General features: G+C 38.0%; 1 protein-coding gene across 2 annotated transcripts in view; it reads right to left on the reverse strand.

Moving 5' to 3' along the window:
* Nucleotides 1–4,774: 4,774 nt before the first annotated feature.
* Nucleotides 4,775–25,876, reverse strand: part of PITPNB (phosphatidylinositol transfer protein beta) — a 29,481-nt gene continuing 8,379 nt past the window's right edge. Inside the window, exons 7-11 of one of the 2 annotated variants that reach the window (XM_084538784.1) lie at nt 14,905–14,982; nt 12,068–12,178; nt 9,704–9,826; nt 6,519–6,605; nt 4,775–5,653 (exon numbers count right to left, since the gene is read on the reverse strand). In XM_084538784.1, the coding sequence (XP_084394910.1) occupies nt 6,558–6,605; nt 9,704–9,826; nt 12,068–12,178; nt 14,905–14,982 (360 nt within the window). In that variant the 3' untranslated portion in view covers nt 4,775–5,653; nt 6,519–6,557. The remainder of the gene's footprint in view (nt 5,654–6,518; nt 6,606–9,703; nt 9,827–12,067; nt 12,179–14,904; nt 14,983–25,876) is intronic. The other variant, XM_084538783.1, reaches the window with a different exon arrangement.

Raw genomic sequence — 25,876 nt, forward strand, 5'->3', positions numbered from 1 at the left:
GAATAAATATCACGTTTACATATCCATTATAACAAAACCATGTTGCACTTCCATTGCTTCATATTGGTTTGCCATCTGGAAGCTAAGCAAGCTGTGTAGTTCAAAAAAAAAAAAAAAAAGACAATTCAATTTTGCATTTACTAAAAGGAGCCATACAAGTTTCAATTTATAGCCGATGATTACACACTCTTAGCAGGCAGAAATTTGTCCACAAAGAGTCAGAGCTGCGCCCATGTTGGCACACAGCTAACCCAGCCACGTGGGGCACAGCCATGCCATGCAGGTCTGCAGGGAACCAATTTCTCACAGCAGTATCAGTCACAAACAATAGCCCTATTCTGAAAACACATTCACAAGAAACTCTTCCCACCTACCATAACAGGACTGCATGCAGAGCCAAATACAGAGCAGAGTGATAGTGTTCACTACGCTACACTATGCATCAGTTTTTTACGTTATACAGATATCATCATTTATACCATGTACTCATAAACATCTTGAAAAAGTGATATTTTCTTGCTCTGAGCCTTCTCCCAAGACAAAGCAATATGAACCACACAGCCCATCACTACCCATTGTCCCAAAACAAAGGTGTCCCAAGGGCACCAGCCACCAGGCTGTCACCAAGTGGGACCTTTCCCAGGCCAGGCTGTGACTTGGCACCAAGGCAGAGGCTGTGGAACGCCATCCTCCCGCCCCTTCCAGCAGAGCCTGGGCCCAGGCCTCCCTATTGCTCCCTGGTACAGGCACCACTGTTGCCCACCGAAGGGTGCGCCAGCACACCCATTTACAGGTTCTCGCTGCCTGGACACTGAATATATTGGTGAATTGCCCACATGCCCAAACCAAGGTGGTCTGCAAAAGCTCTTCCTTGCCTTGGTGCCATTCTCTAGCAGCCATTATCTGGTGCCCAGCTACAGGTTTCCAACGCCAGACTGTGGATGGAGGTGCACGCACCTTGCTTCCTATTTGATGTGCAGCCATTTGACCTCAGGTGAAATAAGCATCCTTCCCAATGACAGACTCCCTGCTGAAACCAGAAGAATGATTAGTCTGAACTGTTTTGTTGCAGCTGCTGCTCTTCCCAAGACAGACTCCAGACAGGGCTGTGGAGAGGGGCCAGCCTGCTGCCCACACAGACACCTATGCAAGGCCCTCTGCCCCATGCACCCAGCTCTGTGGTGAAAGGCTCTCTGTAGGACCTCTCTGGGCTAAGGCATTGCTGGAAATCACTTCCATCATCCCTGTTAGACCTGTCTACTGCAGATGCCCCCTTCAGAAGTGACAGCAGCTGCTGCCCCAGCCATGTTGAGCCCTCCGGCTGCTCTTTGGCAATGGTAGCGGCCTCTGCTGTCAGGGGTAAACCCTGGGCCTGCTGGGTCAGCAGGGACAGGCCACAAATCCGACACCAGTGACCTTGTCAGCAATAGCTCACAAATGACAAGTGCTGACGGGAAAAGTAGGAGTAAAGCCTTGTTGCAGACAATTACAAGAGGCAATGCAGATGCCAGGTTATCTTAAGCTTTCACCAGGGAATTCTGAAAACTGGGACCTGAGAGAAAAAAATACACCATTTTACAACCTGCAAAGATACCTTGCAATAAATAGCCATTACGTGAGTTTCTCTGTAATTTGTAAACATACTACTGAACAGAATATTTTCCCTGTCACAATCCTGATCACCTCTATCTTATTCCAGCAATAAGGTTATTTTTTAAATACCTCAAATACACATGGCATTGTTACTGAAGTGGCCAATTACGAGAAAGGTGAAGTCAGGGAGGGGAGGCCAAAGCCCTACATCCAATGAGACAGAAAGAGGCAAGCTTTTATTTAGTGCACACTGAGGACAAACTCTTGTCCTGCTCCATTTTGCAGTTCTTGCTCCTACCGCATCCTCATTAGTGAGCAAGAGGGCTGGGCCCCCCTTGGAGTACTGCATCCAGGTCTGTGGCCCTCAGCACAAGAAGGATGTGGATGTTAGAATGGGTCAAGATGAGAGCCACAAAGTTGTTCAGAGGGCTGGAGCACCCCTATGAAGAAAGAGAGAGCTGGGGAAGTTGAGCTTGAAAAAGGGAGGCTCCATGGTGACCTTACTGCAGCTTTTCAATACTTAAAAGGGCTTGTAAAAAAACAAGAGGAATGGTTTAACAGTTTTAAGCTAAAAAATGGGAGAATTAGATTAGATGTTAATTAGATGTTGGAGGAAATTCTTCACTCAGAGGGTGGTGAGGCACTGGAACAGATTGCCCAGAGAAGTTGTGGATGGCTCATCCCTGCCATGGCAGGGGGGTTGGAACTAGATGATCTTTAAGGTCCCTTCCAACACAAACTGGTAAATGATTCTATGACTATGTACTGCCAAAGACTACATATTAAGAAAACAACCAAAAAACATCAATGGTTCCTGAAATCCAGCAATTTCAGCAGACTTGGTAGCCCACAGTCCATTTCCAGATTTCTCATCCCATAGGACAATGGTTTTAATCAGTGTCAGCAAGCTCCTGCTCCTAATCTTGAGGCCAGCTAACTTACAAGATGTATCTGGTCACTGATGCTGCCAAGACAGGCCTGCACTGTCAGGACAGACACATGGATATTTTAGCCCTTTTTAGCTCAAAGAGCTGTCTCAGTCCTCCCTTCCTTCCTATGGGGGAAAGGAGTCTCCAAGGAGTCTCCAAAACCAAGTCAGCTGCAAGTGCTCTCTGCAGCCTTGCCAGGCAGGTGAGGGCCACGAACCATGGGCAAGATGGGACTCCCTCTTCAACACCATACCTGGATCAGGGGTCACTTGCAGCTCTGCAATCCCTTCTCCGGTCCAGACTCCACCACTTGCTTGCAACTGCTTCACCTTTCCCAGCCTAATACATATCTTTGCTCTTATGACCATAATAAATTGACACACGACAGAATCATCCCATGCAACCTATTTGCAGCTGCCTCTGATAATTTTATATTAAAGTTTTCAGGTCTTTCTTCAGAGGTCTGTTCTGAAGCTTTGCATTTCACTGACACCAGAATAAACAAGCCTGTTAGTTGCTCAACCACTCCCCCCTACCTGCTGTATCCTTATATATCTTATCTCAACTTAAAAGGTTTCTCAGATGTTCTTTCCAGGGAACCTGGAAATGTATTTGCCACTTCCTCAAGTATTCTGTAAGAAAGTTTGCACACTAATTCAGTCTGAAGGAGCCACATTTTTGTAAATTAGCCTCTACACCAGGGTAAGGTGACTGATGCCTCCATTTTCTAATGTCAAACTGGCACTGCTGCTGATTCCTCCTTAAAACTATAAATGTTTTCCACCCCATTCACTCTGCACATTGGGATGATCTTTTCCTTACAAAGGCAGAATACAGGATTAGCAGTACCCGTAACACATGAAGACATATCAACCAGAGCACCACTCTATTCCAAGAATACCAGACGCAAACATCTGCAAAAATCTAGCCTGGCATATTAAGGTAGGAAGTCATAACAATGAAAGCAAACCACCTTCTTTATACTCCAGATAATGGCAAGGTTCAAGCTAATTATGTGTTACTCTGCTTGAAGTCCTAAACCAAAATATCCAACAACCCACCGCCTCAATTGCTTCTAACATACAAGCACACATTTGAGCTCACAACAACTGAAGCTCATCCTTAGAGGACTTCCAACCTTCTCATGCACTTCAGTAAAACTAAATGCCAGATCATTAGCAAACCACAAGTACTAATACCTAAGACAAGAGACAGAGCATTTTATCACCAAATTTATTTAAATTTCATTGACTGTTTTGCTGTAGGTCACACCAAAGTCTGCCAAAGTAAACTCAACATTTTACATTCACTACAAGATTCTCTCAAATTTTCACAAGTCCAAAGATATGAAAGTTGTAGGGTCCCTTTCCCTCAGTTTCCATTATGACTCATTTTTGACTCATTTTGATGACAGTGGAACTTGTATTCTACCATTGAAAGAGAACTGAGACCTTAGTTTTCCAGGTTTGCAACAGCCCTCCTTTTTAAATCATGTGTGTATGTATGTACATATATTTGCAAAACTGACCTCCTGATGGTACAGAGAACAAGCACCATTTAATCGCTAATCCAAAAAGGAAAACAAACAAAAAAAAACATCAGCTTTGCAGTATGAAGGACAGGAAGGTGAAATTGCACAGAAGAAATGTACAAATGTCCACTTGCTGGCAGGCACTTCAGTGCCCAGCCCTCACAGCAGACGCGTGCACTGGCAGGGTCAGCCATATCGCAGACCTGGCCCTGCTACCCTTCAAGTTTAGGCAAATATTATCATTGATAGTTGCAGAAATCAGATGACTCCTTTCGTAAGCAGCCTAAGAAAAAAAAAGGTTCTGAATAGTTGGATGTATGTGAGATTATATAAAGATGGATGCTTAAGCAAGGATTGCCTTACCGAGGTTTCTGGGGACACAAGGCAGTATTAGAACTTAACTAGTGTTTCTAAAATAATTTTTCTGATCTAGCATTTTGACAATATATACCTATGATATGCTCTATCTCAATATTTTCTTAAAAATGCTGAAGACATTTTCCTATTTGAGAGTTATCTACAGACCACCTTAATTACACCATCTTTTCTTTTGTGTGTCCACTCCTAACAAATATCAGATAAACATGGTAGATGCTACAATTTAAACTTTCATAATATCTGAAAGCATACATCTCTTTTTAAGTGTATTTTCAACATGAAAAGAGCTAAAATCACCATTATATTCCATTGTGTAATGTGTGTGAAATCAAGACCATTTGCATAGCTTCCAAAGTTGAAACTCTGGAAAATTGCAATTTTTATTAACGGTATTACTTTAGAGAAGGTCTATCTGCCTCCATTTTCACTGCATGACCTAAGATATACTTAAAATATTGTCGGTTTCTTTGTCTAGAAAGCCAGCTTCCGGAAAATTCCAAATTGCAAGTATTTTATAAATCACCAGCCATTTTTCCTTAATCTTGCCAATTTTAATGAAGAAAAAACATTAGCATTTGAATGTACAAAAGTCCAATAAAACATTTTTATTTTTTTTTAAATCAGTGAGAATGGGTAAAGTTTGAGTCAAACTCATTCAACAGTAAAAGTCTTCCAATTTCTGCTAATAGAAATTTCTTTCTGATTTGACTATAGGATAATGACAATCCAGAAATAAATAGCTATAAATACATTCATTGTTCCTATTCCAAAAATGACGACATAGGGAAGACACAAAATTGAAATCAACTTATTTCAATCTGTTTCTTTACACTGAGATACGGGCAAGTTATAGCAGAGTGACTCAAGACAGGAAAAAAAATGTAAGGAATAAATTGGTCCAGTATTGACATTCATGAAACATACCAGTTAACATAATTCTGCAGTTAATTCAACCTTTAAATGACACTACTCAGTTGATTTTTATTTGCTTCAGGTATACATAATGAAAGCAGTTTCCTTTGCATCTTTGCTGAGGACAGGTATAGTACCCTGGAGACACTGTAACAACCCCCTTCAGTATGCATGTGCGTATATATAATTATATACAAATAATCATGCATCCACACACACATTTGTATATCAACACTGCATGTGATGGTTAAATCCATCATCATTCATCGTTGGCAGCACTTGTTCCTCTGACTTGGCCTTGATTACGTAACTGTGGAGAAAGAAGACACACAATTAAGCATTAGCAGTTCATTTGAATATTAAGTTCCAAACAGATAGTTTCATTAACCTCCAAGAAAAATAGGGCAGGGCAGTCAAAACATCACCAGGACTGAACAAATCATACCAAAGCAATGCGAGATTTGTTAGGGAATCTTAATTTGGGTGCTATCCCCTCACTGGTGGACAGCAGCTCCAGTCTGAGAAACCTCACACCAATCAGTAGGATTTAAAAAATGCTTTAGCTGGGGATCCCATCTGCAGTATTAAAACAGTCACAGTGGGAAATACCAACATTAAAGTAATAGACACAAATACTCAGAAGTCTGCAAACCTCTGAAAACCCTGCTTCCTGCATTAACAATTTTAATATAATTTAATATTTTTAAATTTCTGTATGGAACTGGATTTTGTGAAGTTAACATGCTTTAAAGATGACAGCCCACAGTTTCCCTCAATTATGTGGATTAAGTCCACATATCGTGTGATCCTGACTTTTCTGATTTGTGCCCAGAAAACTACTTGCAGGCTTCAGAGCTCAGTACCAGCATGGCGGTAACAATGGTCACACACTTTGGGTTTCTGCACTAGATGAGCACAAAGAACTGGATTACATTGCCAGTGTGTAAGGCATTCTGCAACCAGACTGAGCACCTGCAATTGATCAGTGTCCATGTACAGAGAAGGTCTCTTATGTACCCTGGACACAAAACGTCATCTTCAGCTGTTGATCACATTGAGGTTCTCAAACAGGTGTGAGCTTACAGCCCAGAAGCATTGTCGAGATATAATTTTGCCAGCAATTCCCATCCATATATTAGTCACTTTTCTCCTTTTCCATCCAGCAGTTGACTTACACAGCTTGATTTGCCTCAGAACCTACAGAGAGACCTCCTCTAGACGTCAGCAGCCAATGTGCCTCGAACGGAACCCTTCTTACGCATCTAAACGTAAAATAAAACTGTGAGCTACCACGTAAAGAACCTATCATACTGTGGTTAGTAAGAGAGAAGTAATGATCTACACAGCCAGGACTACTTTCCCTGGCCAGGACCAAAACCAGGACCAGCCTCAGCTGAAGTTTTTTGGAGACTGGGAATACAGAGTGTTTCTTTTTGGTGAGGGAAGCCTGGGAACCATACAGCAGCTGTAGATGATACCCCCTAGATTTTTAACAGGCCATGATGCTTCAGCTCAGAGCGATATTGCTTGAAATACTCAGACATGAGATATGTCACAGTGCTTTGGCAGGGTCAGATGCTCTTCTATTATGCACTGATTAGCTGATGTGTATTTAATGAGGCACAGGTGCTCCTTCTCTCCAGAAGCCAGATACATAAAACTCTAAGTGAAAGAAAGAAACAAAAACAAGAAAAGAATGGGCTGGGATAGAGAAACTCTGGAAGAACACTGATGAGGATTCAGAGAGTAACAAAAAAGTAACAAAAGCAGGGACCCTGACAATAAAAATTGACTTAAGATGAAGAACAGGACCAAAAAGGAACTGAAACGCCCACAGAATCTAAAGAGAAAGATTAGCTTAAACTAAGAAGAAGAAAGGTATTAATGACAAAAGAGAACAGCAAAACAAAGCAATGTATTCTAAGGAAATGTAATGCTGCCAATATTAGGAGGCTTGCTTTCTGCAGTTGTTTCTGTTTAAGCATTGTAAACCTACATAATGGAACAGTGTCAAAAAACATTTATCTGTGGAGATGGAAGCATGAACATATTTTTGTCAACATGTTAAGTACCCTACCACTAAAGTCCTTACTTCCCAGTAGTCCAGGCCATAGAAGAAAATGTTTTGTTGTATATCTGGGATTTAATGAAAGTTACTATTTTGCACAAAGAAGTAGCTGCTTATGAATCACAACCAAACTATTTGGGGCAAAATTAATGTTCACGTATTTGCAGTGACATTTTTGCCTTTAGGCTATTTTTCAATAAAAGGTGCATGTCACCACAAAAACCTTGGAACGGCATCATTTATAGGTATTTGTAGATACCTCTATTTAGTTAAGAAAAAGATACTTTAGCAGTAGGTTTTCACTTCTCTCACATTTCATAATACGTATAGAAACACTGTGTTAGTGTAACTTACCAATGCATTTTTCTCATGAAAAATAGACTTTTTCAAAAGTAATACACTTAAGTTCTTGAAAGTAAGGTCATACATGATGAGCTACTTGAAATAAGCTAGTTGCATTGCTCAGCATAACAAGAAAAATAGTATACAAGTAGGTTTGACATTTAAGAACAAGGATAAACATTACACTCAAACATGTGAAGTGGGCTTTGCTTAACTAAAAACAGGAGCAAATGTTCTTTTAAATGCTTTTTGCAAAACAATTACTTACCAGTGAGAATTGTGAAACAACACTTGCTTTACAGAAGACAAACATCCAGAGACACAAAAGGGAAACTTTCTCATTCACAGGGCTGCATCAAACACTGCTTACTCTCTCCAATACATACCTTGTATGCAATACTCACACTGCCACTATCCTTTCTCAGAGAAATTGGATGAAGTCCGTTTCATTCCAAATAAAGAACTATGGGTGTGCAAAAGAAAACCCTTCTGATAAAAATCAGGTATAGAGAGGAAAGTGGTTACTCTTCCTCCTTCATAGACACCTGGGAATAGGTGGTTCTAACAATAGATTCTGGCATAAAGCAGAATTAAAGAAGAAATCCATGTGATTTGAGAGAACACTTTCCGTAATAAAAATATCCAAATGCCAGTGAGAAAGTACTGTGTTTGCAAGAGTGAATGGACATCATTCTTTTCCAAAATATATTCTGGAAGCTGCCAAGGCAGACAATCCCTTCAGCTTATCTGAAAAGAAAGTTTGGTTTTACCAGTTCAGACCATCTACCTATTAACACACAGAATGGTGAAGAAGCACTTCTTCAAAACACACAAAACGTTTCTACACAATGTAAGATAGCTCCGCATAGTTCATAAAGACCAAACAGAGAGAGCACAACAAGTGGGGATGGAAGAGTTACAGCTAGTTTTGATACTAAAAGAAAAGATGTGTTAGGCTCAAACCACAAAATGCACTTTATAACCACTGTCAACAGTAGGTCAAAAGCATAAGACAGTATTTAAAGATGTCTGGCAGCTGAAATGAGTTAAACCATGCAAAAAAGCAAGTTGTAGCTGAAGGCACTTTGTGTCCCAACAGCACCAAGACAATGGAAGCAAAATGACAAGCTGAACAGGTTTGGGGCATAAAGCAGTCGGCAAAATGGGAAGAAAACATAATTGCAACTCCACAGACTGCAAAGAACCTAAAGACAGCAGAACTTAGAGTGAGAAAGGCTCATACCAAAGGTTGTGCTCTGGAAAGAGACTGCAGAAGAAGGCTTCTTGCTTAGCCTATGATGTTTCTCTGCCTCTTAAATAAAGAGCTGGGAAAGTGCCCAATGGATGGATTTCCTTCTAGACCTCAGTCCAAAGATGGATCAAACTAAATATATTTGATCCTCACAGCCCCTAATACATGAAAATTGATACCACCTCAAACCTGTTAATTTTACTGGTTTTTTTTTCTCAAGTAAAATTTAGTTTTGTTGTGCTAATCAGGATGAGCGCAACTGTTGTCATGTGACATGTACAAGTTTGCTTCACAACATGTTTGAAGAGAAAAAGTAATCATGTCTAACAATGATTAGAAATGAAACAAAGCAAAACGAGATGACAGCTCTACCTGACAAGTGTAAACAGGCACTCAAAGGGATTTTATATAATGAGTATGATAACATAAACAAAGACATGGGCAATGTAGACATTTCAGATTTACTGACATCTGAAATATTTACCTCATAGCCACTTCCAACTTAACGAAACACAGCATGCAGAAGCTTGAAGTGCGTGGTTCTGCATAGGAGAATCTTTAAAGGGGCTATAATGCTCACTGGCAGTTGCCCAGACGCACACAAGGGGGTGTACACAACTTAATTTGCTTCAATTTCTAGCAGTCTAAATGGCATAGCTATAGACAGCACGCAAACATCAGCCTTAAGGAGGTCTTACCGCTTCCAGCTCCTTTTGGGTTTCATCCTCCATTCTCCTAATGTCTTCCATAGTCAGATCAATCCACTTGTCAATCCAACAGAACAGCTGGCGATGAAAGTTGGTAAATATCCTTTTTTCTTGCTTTAAGAAAATAAGTAAACATTAGATATAGGCCTGCATTTTGCCAAAGACTGGTGAATTGATTGCAGCTGTTCATTTTGAAAAAGTATAATCTTTAGGTGCATAATGTTTCATACCGCTAGAGAATTAGCCTCCTCACATTACTGGATCCTATTTAAAGCCATATTAATTCCCACATTTTAAAAATGAACAAACTTCACTACCAAAAAACACGTTGAGAAAGGTCAGCAATTCATGTTACTTGAAGATCCTGAAGAATCCTTCTAAAATTTGTTCTATCCAAGACAGCACCAAGCTGAAATAAAAACGGCATCATAACAGCTAGAATGTTTAGCTTGCACTGTATAAAAATCTAGACCTGAACTGTTACAGGTTCTGTGCTGTTAAAAAAAACAACAAAATACAACAAGGCAGAATGAAGCAATAAGGGGGGGGAAGGTAGTTCTGACTCCAAAGATGGCACGCTTCTGATTTGTAGTGAGTCAGCAAATCGGCAACACCTGACGTGCAATTTCAAAGGTACAAAACCCTCAAGAGTACAGATATTTAAGCTAAGGATTCCACAGCCATTTCATTACAGCAGGCGTATCTGGGTTCTGAATCGATCTCAGTAAGAATACTGTCACTGTGACTCAAATTGTTTGGTTTCACATTTTTAAAATACTGCTAGCCCTAAAAAACACAGTGTTGTGCTGAAGATCTGTACTAGCTCAGTCTACCTCTAGTGCCATGGAATTTTGACTTTTACAATGTTGACGTGGAAGATGAAAGACGTATCATATAAACCATCCCATCTGCAGAATTATCACTATTGCTTCTGGCTGCTCTGATAAAGGCAGTCATACAGATGCAACACTGAAATCCATTTCACTACTAAAATTCAGACTTCTGAATGTATTTAGTTACCCAGGGTGCCACCTAAAGTTCAGGTCTTGTTCATCTGTTCCCAGATTTGGCATTGTTAAAGCTGCTGACAGTCCTCAGAAACAAAGCTGATCACATTTAACACACAGTTCTTGACAACTGGCAGAAAGAGATCAATTTCCTCTGAAGAATCAGCTTCAATTAAAGCAAGGCAAAAAATAATTAAAAAAAAAAACATATCTTCAAGTATTCCCCTCGTCATATCACAGAAGTCTTGGCTCTTCCGGTAGCTTATTCCCAACCAGTTTTCAGTTTGAAATGCGTAATGCACAATTCCTTCCCATACCCACCACCACACCAAAGCATCTCCTTCCCTTCCTTTGTACTGCAGATATCACAAACTACCTTCTCTATCTTATTCTCAATTATTATTGTTTGAAGCTTTTCTCTTTTGCTATCATCACTATTAAAATAACAAAACTTTTAATGCAGTTTGCTAGGTAGTCCACTGATAGCTAAAAGCCCTGTTTACCACAATGACAATGGTCTCACTCATGTTTTATCAGTGAGCAAACACCATGCCCAATTGCTACGGGAATATGTTTTTATTACTCACTTTTACAGCACATTTTCTCTGGATTGAAGAGAACTGGAATGCCAATCTAGATGAAACACTTTGACTACACATTAAGTTTACATTTTGAATGTTTAGACCTCTTTTTTTTTTTTTTTTTTAATTTCACAATTCATATTCTGATGATAAAGCAGTAATGAAATAAGATGCAAGTATAATTTGACAAAACACCAGTTGCCAATTAAACCCTAGTATTGGATTATACTTGCCTCAGACCTCACTTTGCAAGCATGTAATTCCAGAAATATAAAGTACTGTAGAATTAGTACAAATGCAAGAACACTTCCATGTGAAAACTGGAATAGAAAATACTAAGGAAACACCAGTACATATTTTATGCAACTTTCAACTTATGAGGTCAAAACAAATCAAAGATTTGTCAAGTGCTGTGGTTTACAAAATCATGAGCTGAACTTACATGACACAGACTCTTTGCTAATACTTTTGCTTTTTTAGCTTAGAAGGTTATTCTAGTACACCATCAATGAAACATCACTGCTGTTAGACCAAGGCACAAACGGTTCTGTTTGCTGAGGAAATGAACAGGAACTGCTTGATTGCAAGCAACAGGAAACTTCTATGCTGTTTCACCTCAAAAAAACCCCACCACCCACCATCACAACATACAAACAAAAAAAATCTGCCAAAACAGAACCACCCTGCCTCCCTACCTGCCCACCACCAATCCCATCTCTCCAGCAACATCAGTGATTTTTTTTTTTTTTTTTTTAAGAAGCACTTACCTTTTGTATAAAGTTTTCAACTTTGTTCTGCAGTCCCCACCATTTAAATTTGATAGTCACCAACTTGTAAGCACACATTTTAGGACACTCTTCATCAGTTGCTAGCTCTTTCTGTTTACAGATAAATGGAAAGGTATTTTTTTTTTTTTTAATTTATTTCAGTGAAATACATTTAATATTATTATTAGAAATTAGCATTCTAGGTATTAGAAAATGGCTGCACTGTAATCTCAACATAGGATAACAGGGATTAACAGACAATCAGGTAAACCTACAAAACAATTCCATCCATACTGTAAGCCACAAGCATATATTATAAATTTAAATTTTAACATTATTTTCATTTTCAAGACTTAAACTATAATATACTTTCAGGCATTTTGAGGGGACAACAAAGCTTAATTATAATTGCTAGTGCCAACTTATTTTACACTTGTGGGTCTATTACCTACAGGCAATTATAACCTGAGTTGTACCAAGCCTCTCAGTATGATGGTGGAAAACCATTCACACTAGAAAAAAAAAAATCAGATAATTTACATAACTACCCCTGAAGTTTACTTCTCACAACAACATAAAACAACTTCATTTCAGTCCTGCTTTGCCTATATGCTGCAAAAAGAAATTGAACCCTGGCACGCTCTCCCCTATTCCTCTCTTCCTCACCTTCCTTCCCCAAAGACAGAGGGTATGTCCTTACCCAGGCACAGCTGTAATTTCTATTTGCATGGCATAATATAAGTATTATTTTTTGCATAATGAATTATTAACCTTCTGACTGCTACTATAGAATAAACCCAGGAACCTCCCATCATTGGCAATAGGTGGCCATAAGACAACTGAAACTCCACTTCAAAGACAGTGGGGAACCAGCTATGGCTCAAGGACTTTGTGTAGAAGAAAAAGGATCCCCAGAATTAAACAAGGGGAAATTCAGGAGACACCCACCACCACCTCCTCTAATTCCTAGGTTTCTATCAGAGTTCCTACTTCCAAACAGGTCTGAAGTACCTGTAACATCATGCACAGTGATTTTCATACAATTTACGCAGTCAAATTTATGTAACAGAAGAGACTACATGTATGTCATGTTTTTGTCTAACAGCACGTTTGGTTACTGCAACCCTTCTAAGAGTTAAAAAACAAGGTTTAAAACAAACAAAACTTAACCTACACATGTGTGTTTGGCTTGAATAACAAGTTACTGTATGAAGTGCACAGATTCTTATTCTGCCATAGATGTTTGTTCTTCTTTCCCTGTTTCTCAGGGAACAGGCAGGAGGGCTGATACAAGAAATGGCCTATTTGGGCCTGTGTGACTCAAGGAAAGAGGGGAATTACTTTTTTATTGTTTAAAAACAGCTGCAAAAGGAGGAGAACTCCGACTGCCTGGAACTGGCAGCACTGAATTTTTATGTTCTATTTAGTTTTGTCCTTTTACTAATGCCTGGACATAGATTTCTGCTGTTTAGGAACACAAAACAACAACAGCACTTTGTTTTTTTTGTTCATGAATAGAACATCAGTCTTCCGAGGATAACTGGTTTTCATTCAAAAGCTCTCTGGTGATGCATATTAGTGCTAAACATTCCACGTTAAATAAATATACATTATTGACCAAGATCTTTATGCATTATACCTTACAATAAATCTTGTTAATTTGTGCACAACTAACAGCAGTTGTCCATTGAATTGTTAAAAGAAATCTAATTTAAAAACGCCCAGATTATTTCTACTTTGAAATTTGTTGTGTATACAGACTACCTGAGAGTCAGTTCTCAAGCATGACTTTCCTGTAGTTGAATATATAAGCAGAGCAAATTCTTACTGGATTGATTTTATGTGGTAAGCATTTACCTATACTCAATAATGTGTGCAGAAAGGTGGCACTAATGCCAAGGAACTTTCACAGAATGTTATGTCTCATTTAAAACAGATTTATTCCATTATTCACTAAGGACATGAAGGAAATACAGCACACTAAATTTTGGTTGGTAATGTTTGGTAATATTAAGCAAGCAGCCTGCATAATGCATTTAAAAGAAAACTCTTAGTACATAGGCTTAGATAACTGCAGCCTTGGGTAAAGGCCAGATGGCTTTACCTTAAAATGAAAGTTTTAGTCAAGCCATTTTCCTGTGGTTGTACAATGGCTTTACTTATCAGAAAGCTGGCAAATGACCAAAGTACGTGGAAAATGTATTCCCCAAACCAACTCAGTTTACATAACTCAGACTAAGAATTTCAGCAACGCAGTAGATGCATCTGTGCATGACTGTACACATGCATACAGAAATACAAACAAGATTTATTATCACACTGAAGGAGAATACTTATGATGAAATACTACTTTTTTTTGTGTGTGCATTTTATATGCATACCACAAAAGTTAAAAAAAAATATAGCAAGATGAAGACAGGCTTAGATTTAGTATATTGATACACAGATGTTATAACCATTTAAATATAGTTGGAAGCTTCCAACTGTGTTTTTTTATTTTTTATTATTATTATTTTTATATAAGTTACTGTCAGGGGTTACCATAATAGAATGAACACTTGCATGGAATTCATCACAGCGCAGATTCAAATGTCAGTCTTGAGTAAGTTCATCCAATTTAAGTTGCATTGCTTTGTTTTCAGTAGCAATAATAAACAACTTGTAGACAGTACCCTGCTTATCAATGTATTTGGAATTTTAACAGAATACAAAAAGAAATAAATATTTCTGCCCTCTGTTTTTAAGACTGACATCATTAGTGCTAATCTCTAAGAAACTGCAGACTTTTTTTTCCTGCTGATAAGACTTCATAAGGTTGTCAAGTCAGTTCTTATTACCTTCCAATTTGGCCCCAAAGGTCCTCTCTTAGTCTTAACTGACTGGAATAATGCAGGGTCTTCATCAGCTTTGTAGTCCTATAATGTAAAAAAACAACTAAGAGTCAGAAAAAAAAAAAAACAACAGAAAGATTCCCATTGTATTGAGCTTGTTCTTTTCAAGACTACCAAATTGATTGACCTGAGTGATCTGGAGCAGGGTGTGGGGAGCACATTTATTTAAGCTTTTGCTGAATACTCCATCACACCTGCTCATTAGCACTCTGGGGCTCCCTTCTAGGTTAGACTTTTCTTGTGCTAGGCACTGTCTGTGTCACAGGCTCATCCTTTCAGCTTTGTAAGCTTTCTTGGGGAAAGGAAAACAGTACTACAGAAATCGGTATACTAACATTTAGCAAACTGCAACATGTCAACTTCTGAGAAAACAGAACAGAAAGGGAAGAAGGTGTAAGTGAGCTAACCTGCAAGGTTAGAAACTGCATAATCTCAAGTCTGTGAGATACATTACCAGGCTAAATACAGAGAGGGCACAAGGCAGCAATCCAAGTGGCACTGCTTTAGAACAGACATCACTACTTATCAAGTCACTTACGGTGGAAACAAAGCTATTATCAATAGAGCTGAGAGATTACAAATGCTTCCAACATATAAATTTACTTAATTTTACTGATGACTAGTATGGAAATGGTTATTTCATAAAGATACTTCTTTGGGGATTAGGGAAGGATAAAAATCCCTGACCTCAGTACTGAGTACAAGTAAGGTTTACATAATGTCTTAAAAATATCCGCCTAAGAAAACCACTACACCCAGGCAACCAAAGAGAATTGTAAAAGTTCAAATTACTTTTAAGTAGAACAAGTAGGTGTTGCAGAAAAGCCTCAGAGTTTAGCAAAGTTAAGGTGTAATTCTTAAAAGCTATTCTAATGAGGACAAAATTTGCAGAACATTAAAGAAATACCACCAGAAAAGTAGCTACTGTCATCCCCCCACTTCTGCATCAGAGTTGTCACAAGAATCTAATTTGTAAACAGTTTCAAAGATGAATCGAAACTGTACCTTCATCTTTCTTACTGCATCCCCCTACATTCAAAATTAAATCCTATCAGCCCCAGGATAGACAAATTTCAGAAAGGATCTCTACTGAAACTGCAATATTGATATTTCTTCTGAGGCACAATGAAGGCATCTAACTACATCCTCACTGCAGTATGTTGTGGAGAACTGGTTTCCACAGATGACTGAGTTAAGAAGTTCTTGTAGGTGAAGGTATGAATACAAATGTACGTAAAACAAACCCGAACACTTTAACATTATTAAGCAGGAATTGTCACACTGGGTTAAACAGGAGCCCACTCTAATCTAATATTCTGTCTTAGTGGCCAGTAACAGATGCTGCATGGAAGGATGAAAATAACCCACTGGCAGAGTTATCAATCCAAGTAGTAAAAGTTTGGTTTTCACTTAGGTGTTTTGTTTTGTTTTCCCTGGAAAGAATATAAGCTCTTCATTTATAGAGCATCATATAACTGGATATTTCTATCCCCTTTCACTCTTGCCCTTTGCTGCAGCCAGTGGTAATTAGTGACTAGTGCATTATGAACTGTGCAAAAAGTATTTCCTTCTCCCATTCTTCCAAAGGGTCTGTTCCCCCCTCCATTTTATTGGCTTCTCCATTAACCTTGTATTGACATGGGTAAGGTGAACTTCACATGTAACATTTTTCACATTTATTTACTAAGAAAATCCAAAATGTGCCTGAGAATAACAACCCCCACAAAAGAACCTTCCTCCACTCTCCCAAAACAGTTCCATTTCCCTATTTTCAATATTTAACTCATGTAAGTTGAACTCATCACTATTACACATACAGTTGAGGAGTTGCTATATGAATTCAGTATTTCAGGCGTCAGAAGTGCAGAAGATCCCATCTAACACATCAGTTTTCAGTTCTAGATTCTTCCATTAGCATGCAGGAATGAAGGCTACTTCTAAACTGAAATTTCAAATCCACAGAGGGAGGCTATACAAATCAGTCACTAATGCTCACATGATGTTTACGATTTTGATGTTTACAATTTACTTTTTTTTTGCAAGCTAGACAGGACTAGAATATTTCAGGTCCTCTCAGACGAATCTGGTTTCACTTACAGAAGCTCAGCTATTACACTCCAACACTTTCTTCATACTTTCCAATTCTTTTAAAATACCTAGACTATGTATTAAGATGGGCTGAAGAAGTGATTTAAAAGACAATTTTTCAGCCATTTTGTAATTAATATATTTAGAAAGCATTAACAGGTATTCAGACAAACTTGTGTTAAGCATTTAAATTCAGACTAAAAACTGACCATCTTTCCTAGAAACATCTAAGTGATTCAAAAGACATTTAATCCCATTGCCAGTAGATATGTTTTATGAACTTCCACAACACAGTATTTTCCTCTATATTGCCCTTTAAATTTAAACAATATATTTATATGAAGTACCCAAATAATAGCCAAACAGCTTTAGCAGGGTGCTCCTACAGGTACCAAGATAATACTTTATCTACCACACAGGAATTTTTTGATTAATTGGTATAAGAACTGTACATTAACATTGAAAATTCAGCAACACCTAAGTGCAATTCCACTCTTGAATTATTACAGTTGAGAAGGACTAATAGCAATATTTGTGCTTTCATAAAACCCTGCTTATTTATTATTTTACTGGAATAAAGCATGTCCTTTTTACAAGCATCAAAATTAACAGTATTCCCTTATATACGATAGCTTTGTCATGTAGTGTAGAGCCCTACCTCTCAATGCTGCTGCAAGTGAGCAGTAGCCCAGTAAGAGTTAGCCCGCTGGCCTTGTTAGCATTGTCTCCTTTAGGAAGCCAAGGAGGGAGGTGAGCAGAGGGTGCAGAGCTTATACTGCTTGCCACCAGCTGTAGAGTTCTCATCTCATTTGTTATTTCAAATAACATGGGTGAAGACAGCTGCAACCTGCCCATATCCTCAGGTCCACAGCATATTCTGAAGGCTTAATTTCATACACTTTGTTGTTTGTTTATAAACACTTGGGTGGAAAAAAAGATTTTTCTTTATAAGTAAATCACCTTTAAGAAATATATTTAAATAGTAAAGCAAAGTAATTTTACATAAATTTATTTCATGTTTTAAATTACTGATAATCACTGCCTTTTAACAACCTCATTCAAACATCGGAATAGAAGACACTGAGAAAGGGATCAAACTGTAGTAACATATAAGCAGTTTGCCAATTAACAATCATAAGACACAAGCTTCCATATTTTAATGCCAATTTTGTAAACAAAAACAGGCCTAGCATTCGATGCAACCCCGAGTTTCCTAGTTCAAATGTCTGAGTACTCTACCATAGCAGAGCCTGACACTCATACTGGTGTCTAGGGCATATGGGGACCATATGGGGATTGCACATTCTTCAGTGGTACTAACAATACCCAGAGGATGCTGCAGCCTTAGAGCACAAACATAACACGATTAGGATGTTCTCATAGTTAAAGTTCATCTCTGTGCTTTCTTTAGAGGAAAAAAAAAGAAAGAAGAATTGTGAAGAGCTTCTATTACTTAGTACAGAGCACAACCAAGTCTAAAAGCAATGAAAGGACAGGACCAAAATGAGTCCAACTTATTTTATTAGGAAACCAGGAGAGAGTAAAAAAAAATATATTTTATGACAGTAAAACTCTGGTGCTTTTTTAAATGCAATCCAAAACAAAAATTTTCAACAACTTCCAACACAAATATAAACTGAATACTATAAAATCTACCTGTCAAAAAAGACAGAAACCCAGGAAGCAGCAATATTATTCAAAAGAATGACTTAAAGGAGGTTCACTAAGAATGACAAGAAGTCGTCTGTAAGCTTGCTGTTTTGCCTACTCAGCTTTTACTGCTCACAAACCTGTGTTAAATTTATAGTTTGCCCAACCAGAAAGGAGACTCTGAGACTTGAGTTTTTTTCTTTTTAAGGTGAAGGACATAAAAAAATATCAACAGCTAAAATATATACACACTTGAATATATATATGTTTACATTTGAATAGAAAAGCTGCTTTTTCTTACAGCAGAGCATGACTCATTTCTCGTTTCTCTGTTTCAACGTGGAACACATGATACAGAACAGCTGGTAAAGGTCTTCCCATTACACAGATGGGAAGCTCCTCAAAGTGAAGAGCACTCTGCAGCCTGGGGTGTGATTCCCAGGCAGCCATCCCAGGCTGCCCATTCCTTTCTACATCTATTTCACTTGAGAAGCAAGGGAAGCAAGCAACAGAGCAGAGGTTCAGCTTCCTTAACATCCAGTGTTGATCAGTACTGGAGGACTACAACAGTGGGCTTTTCTAATCTGAAAGCATCAATGCAAGTAAGAAACATCCAAACTCACAACATGAAAAAAGATACCCAAGGCTAAACACGTGCAGAAGATGAAATACCTCAACTCACTACAAGCTGCCATGAGGCTTTCTCATAATTCTGCAATAAAATGGTTCCACACATGCCTAATATAGGAGTTTCACAGATCCACTGTCCTTTGCAACCACTACAATGGAAACTCTACATAAAACATCAATTGGAAAAAACGAAGCAAATTTCAGTAAGTTAGCATCCTTGCTTGAAGAAAGCTAAGCAAACATAATTTTTCTCCGCCAGTTTCCACTCAGTATAAAACAGAAGCATACATAGCCTTGTCAAATGATTAAAGTGAAATATACTCGGCAATTTCTACATTAGCATTCCAACCTCCATCCTGAAAGGGGAAAAAATAATCAACTAGGATCACCAAGTAACATCTGAAATCCTCCGCAACCTTTATATTAGAAACTGCATTCATTCACTAACCAAACCTGTAGCATCTCATACCACAAGTACTTTATACCTGCATATTATGATGGATACTGTTGCAAGCTTACAGAAACGCACTGTAGGATGCAAATTTTTAAATACACGGTGATCATATAACTCATGTTATGATAGGAACTTTGCTTACTTTTGCTTTGGCATTTTTGCATTTAAACTCACCTACATACGCAACTCTGATTTGATTTTTATGTTGTGAAATTCTTGGCCAGATACCATTGGGATACCCAAGCCCACCCGATAGGACAGTGCCCGCCAGCCTCTCATTGCGCAGGAACATAGGTGTAAAGTAACTGTGCTCTTGCATTTAGGATCCACATATACACCCAGTTGGAAACCCTGGAAATAAATGTTATCTACAGTATAAGGTAGGAGTAAAAAGAAAAATTCAAAGAAAATAGATGAGTCATGGTAAAGTTTTCTACGCCAGAGACCACATACAGCAGCTTTCAAGAATCACTTAAACCAAGTCTGGGTAAGGGCAGAAAAAAAATCTGTCTAGATTGAAGTCTAGAAGGACAAGAGAGCATTGTGGGAACTCTTCTCAATACACAAACCCTACCAGCATGCAAGGAAGGAGACTGGACTAGAGCCAGAGTACAAATAAACAATAGTTCTTTGCAGAGTTTAAGGAAAATATCTGTGCAGCAAGAGCTTAAGTCCTGACAGCAACAACTCCTTCTTAGGAAGAAAAACAGGCAACAGTTGGAACAAGTACTACAGCTGGAAAACACTGAAGCTCTCTTGAAAGCTAGACAGGCATACATTAGGCAGCAGTGTCAGAATATAGACGAATTAAGATGTTTTCAAAGAAATACACAAATATTGTTTCATATGCACTTCCTGCTCAAAATCTCAATACAACATGTGAATGCAACAAGCAATAATAGAGTGTGAACAACAACCACATACAATAAAGTAATAATCACAACAAACCCAGAAACCACATTTCTTTACAATTCTTTGCCCATCAACACGAAGCTAAGTTACGCCAAGATGCATCAATACATTAGGAACAACTTTATATTGGTGATACCACTTCCTTTCCTTATTAAGGCCTGATAAAACTAATAGCAGTATTGCTGATAGTTCATAGTTCAGTCTACTAATTATTATAAAACTCAAAAGCATACATACTAGATAGAATAGTATTAGGAAAACTTCCTGAACATAACATAAAAATGACACAAGTCTGGTATATGATATGCAAATTCATGAAAAAAGCTTCCTGAACACCACCTATACATGTGTAAGACTGACTGGGCATGCATATACAATTTCAGGCCTTCCAACTCAGTATTGCATTAGTTCTTTGACCTTTAAATGGAAGAACACACATGCTACCAGTATTATTTAGCAGAAACTACACGAAGTTGACTGTGAAAGGAAAAACACATAGCACTTTTCTCTTTTATGACCCACAGATCTGTGGATCGTCTTTCATGTCAAGATAAAAGAAGATAAAAGAAGAAAGTCAGGTTGAAAGTATGTCAAATTCCCAGCTCAGTGCATGATTCCCAAGTCTCATAAATGAAACACTGTGACATAACTGTTATGCAAAAAAACACATTTGCATATTTTGATAGGTTTAGGTATGTAGCATTTGCTCTTTACTAACAATCAATGTCCAACAAGGTGACGGAGAAAATACACTTTGGGGCAAAAAGTCAGGCCTGAAGCAGCCACTCTGTTTTCAACGCTTCTCTGAATAACAGCATCTCAAAGAGCACTGGTGACCATTCATACTGTGATTTTCACAAGAGGTACTCTACAACGCTGTCATTTTGATGCCCGAATCCTAATCACTAATGTATTTATAAACAAGTCAAGGACATTACAAAATCTACTATGCCCTGGATCTTTCAAGTATTAGAAGTCCCTGGGCTTTCCTCAGCAGCAGATGAATAAAAAACACTGATTACTTAGACCAGAGCCATTGTAGCAATCTTCAATACACAGTAGTTCGTATGCTGGACTGTAAACACTCACAGCAATTTGAAAGCAGAACTTCACAAGAGTTGAGAAACGACTGCCAAATAAAGATACAACCACATCATCCCAAGTCATCTAGAGAACATCCACCAGCTGAACACCAGTCCATACAACTACACCTGCCTCTCCTGGATGCCAAAATGAAACAACCCTACAGAACTGAAGTCCAATAAGAATCATGTTTAAGTTGATTGTGCATTCTTCAAAAGAAATGTTCTTCATTTTTTATCCTTCAAAAGTAACTAAGAAGTATAATCTGATCCTTTTGCTAATGCACAGTCCACAATGTAGTCAAGACGTTCCAAGACTACTGTCAACAAAACACACAACAGATACTAAACTTCTGGACTAGCAATATGGACCTTTTAGATGCCTATATCATGAATTGAGTCCAAACTGGGACAAATCCACCTTGCTATCAAAAAACCCATCTCTTTCACTCAAGAACTCTTTTGCAGACTACATAAGAAAAAGACTTCCTATATTCCATTATATTTCTTGAAACCACAGAACAAGGGATGGTACTGCACACTGAATAGACAACCCTTATCTCTAGTACTTAATGCAGCATTAAATAATTTGACTGATCTGTATAAAATCGTACTTCTAGAATTTTGTTTCAAGTAATATAATGAAGATCTAAAATGACCTAGAACAAGATATTTAATTTCCTCTTCACTGTACAGAAATGGCTATAAACCTGACTTCAATTTCTTTGTTTTCACTACACTCTAGTTTCTTACAAATTGTTTACAAAAATTTATTCTTTAAAAAGTCTTACTCTCTCGGGAAATAATTTTTATATACAAATCACATAAAGCTACTTGGATTGTACACTGGAGATGATTAAGAGATGCCAGGGTTAAACGTGTATCTGAAGAAAGCCACAGATTTTGGCCAAATTATTTTTATACATACTTAAATGAGCACAAGTTAGCACATGCATGACGTCAGTACCTTAAAGAAATTTACTATTTTCTGTATTTATGCTGATTGCAGTTCTGAAACTAAAGTAACTGTCACACTACAATGGCTTGGCCAAGGTTCACTCACTAATACAAGATAAAAAATCTTGAATATATTTATCAAAACTTTTATCAAGATTGCTGGATCTTATAAATGCAGTTCCATTCCTTCAGTCGTAATGTTATACAAACTAGTACATTTTGTTTGTTTTTCCAAGCCAAAATGTGACCAAGAAAATAAATGCATACATAAAACTTTCCTTTGGCAACACTGAGTATTCCTATTCCCAGTGCACCTAAAAAAAACATAGTACACAAGAAAAAAAAGTCAGCCACTTAGAAGGATAATGGCTGAAGAACAAACACTGTAACGAAAAAATTGCCTACCACCTAAGTGACTTCAGAAACTACCCAATAGAGCGAACAAGCCAATGCTCTAGTATCATCGAACAAACAGGGGGAAACCTTTTGGACAAGAGAGACTGTATAGAAAACAGTAAATGCTTTCATACAGGACATTTTATTTCCAAAACTGTAGACTTTTCTGAAGGCATAAAGCAAGTGGATCAGGCAATTTTGTTACTATAATGTATCTGAAACTTCCAAAAAAAATTACTCAAGTTCCATTACACACATTTCACAGCAAACCTAAGTCATTAACATAAATTGAAAGCGTCTTCTCATGGAATCATAACCAGTAAAGACAGAGAAAACAAAAGCCAAAAACTGCAGATTTTTGTAACAGAAGAGATTGTAAGTCTGTGTCAAAGAGAATTTCTGCTGTAAAACAAACTCCTAACTATCTAGGAAAGGGGGGCAAACAAATAGAGTGAAAAGCGTGCTGGCCTACAGATAACTCAGGGTTATATCTAAGTTTGCATAGAATTTTAAATACAAAGCCACTCTTTGCTTGGTAACATCAGGATTTGCAAAACTGCATGTCTAGGAGATGAAATGGAAATGAAAATCTGAATCAAATGATGAAAATTATTCCCAAGTATTCCTACGCAATGGTAGACTCTACTGTGACTTTGAACTTTCAAATACTTGCTGAGCACTTATCTACAGATGAAAAAAATTGTTAGGAGCTACTAGAAAAGGAGAAGTTAGAAACATCAGAAATGACTAGAGGAGCTGGCTTAAACCATTCTGACCTCATAGTTTTGATACTCTGTAATATTCAAAAGGGGAAAAAAAAAAAAAAAAAAAAAAAAGGATTATTTCTGAAAATAGTTCCAAGAACTTCCACATGAAGATGGACTGAAAGACAGAGGACCCTTGACTTGGAAAGATAGGATAAAAAGGAGGTGGGGGAGGATGAAGGAAGTCTGATCAAAGTCTGTAGGATAAGTTCTGCAGAAAGTATAAAAAGGGAACGAATTTTCCCCTCACAAAATTAATTAACTTATCAAGCAGGCAAGAAGTATTCTTCCTCCTTCCCAACACTCCATAGAATTCATGATGCCAAAAAGGTCATAAGTATAAATGTTTTCAAAAATTGATTAGATGCGCTCATGGGAAGTGGCTAATTAACAGGGCAGATGCAACCACTGGGTCTGGAAGTCCTTTCAAAACAGAAAACAACCTCTCAGCTTCTCATGTTCTATTGCTTCCCAAGTTTCTTATCCTTCCACAAAGTATCTGCTACTGGCCACCAACAGGATACTGGGTTAGATGGATCTTTGTCCTGAGCCAAAAACATAGCTTCTTTTAGCATACCACCATCTGTCAGTCTTCAGCACAAAGGAAACACAACATTAAAGGCAAACCACGTCATCTAACAGTGCAAGAGGGCACGTAGCACAAGCAGTGCTGTTCACTAAGAGTACTTCAAACAGAACAGATATTTAAGTTCAACAAACATTAGTAATAAGCACAACCCTTTATTTACACATACTGCGATCGAGCAAGCATTCTGACAGATGACAGCATTGTAGTTGTTTGCCACAATTCCAGGCACGGAATAGGGAATGCACAACATACATTTACCTGCCAGTTCAGCTCTAAGGTCATATGGAATGTCTGAAAGAACAAGGGGCAGCAAAACGATTCCTCGCTGCATTAAAATAGGCAAGACACATTTAATTTGATTTACAGGGAGGTTCTCCAAACAATGTATTTTCATACATGTAAATCCACAGATCATCTGTTAAAGATCAGTTAAGCAACAGTGCAGGTTATACACTTATGTTGGTGATAGAAATAGCAATTTATGAAGCAGAATCCTTTCCACTTCACATACCATAGCCTTTTCCCTCCTTCCTTCACTTTCCTGCAATGGAGACTGCTCCCCACAATGTTGGATATCCACATATTTATTTTTAGAAAATAACAATTAAAGTTTCAAGAATGGCTGCAAGTTATCACAAACACATACGGGTAAGTGTCGGTGTTAGACCATACCATTTTCCTACTCTTCAGAAATAAATGATTAGACATAGAAGAGCCCAGCTGTTAGAATTAAACCACGCAATTCCAGTAGGAAAAAAAAAGCATAAAAAGCAACCACAGTAAGAGCAAGGAAGTAGGACAAGCATTTAAGTGCAGCGAAACTACCCTCTAAAGTCGCATAAACCAACATATCCTACCTTCTTATTCAGATCAATTATATACACTTTGAGGTACTTCACTGAAAGCTGACAATAGAGGGGAACAGAATGGGAACTATTACAAACATTAAGTGTTGTCCTGTCAGCAAAATCTCAACAAACCAGAAAAAGCTGAACTACACATCTCTTTGTGTATTTATTTCAGCAGAATTTGATAAAATCAGATTTAGAGCACACATCTTTTCTGTACAAATTCCAATTGAAAAGACAAGTTGAAAGCATGCATTCCCAACACTAAACTTTGTCACATTCTCTTCTTCATCTAGCAGCCTACTTCCACCACACACATAAGTAATCTTACACAGACACCACACACTACCTTTGCTCTGCATACAACTTCTCTGAGTAACCATGTGCTCTTACTGATAAGATCTCTCCTAAATTTTTCCTTCTTGTATCAAGGTATTAAACTTCATATTCTCAGATAGAGAACCACAGACTCCTAAGGACAGACTTCTGGGTATATCCAGGGTGCTTATGCTCACCAAAGCAATCACTAAAAGGAAAATGAACAAGTA

The sequence above is a fragment of the Aythya ferina genome (genome assembly GCF_964211825.1).
Source record: "Aythya ferina genome assembly, chromosome: 17".
In the NCBI taxonomy this organism is placed as follows: Eukaryota; Metazoa; Chordata; class Aves; order Anseriformes; family Anatidae; genus Aythya; species Aythya ferina.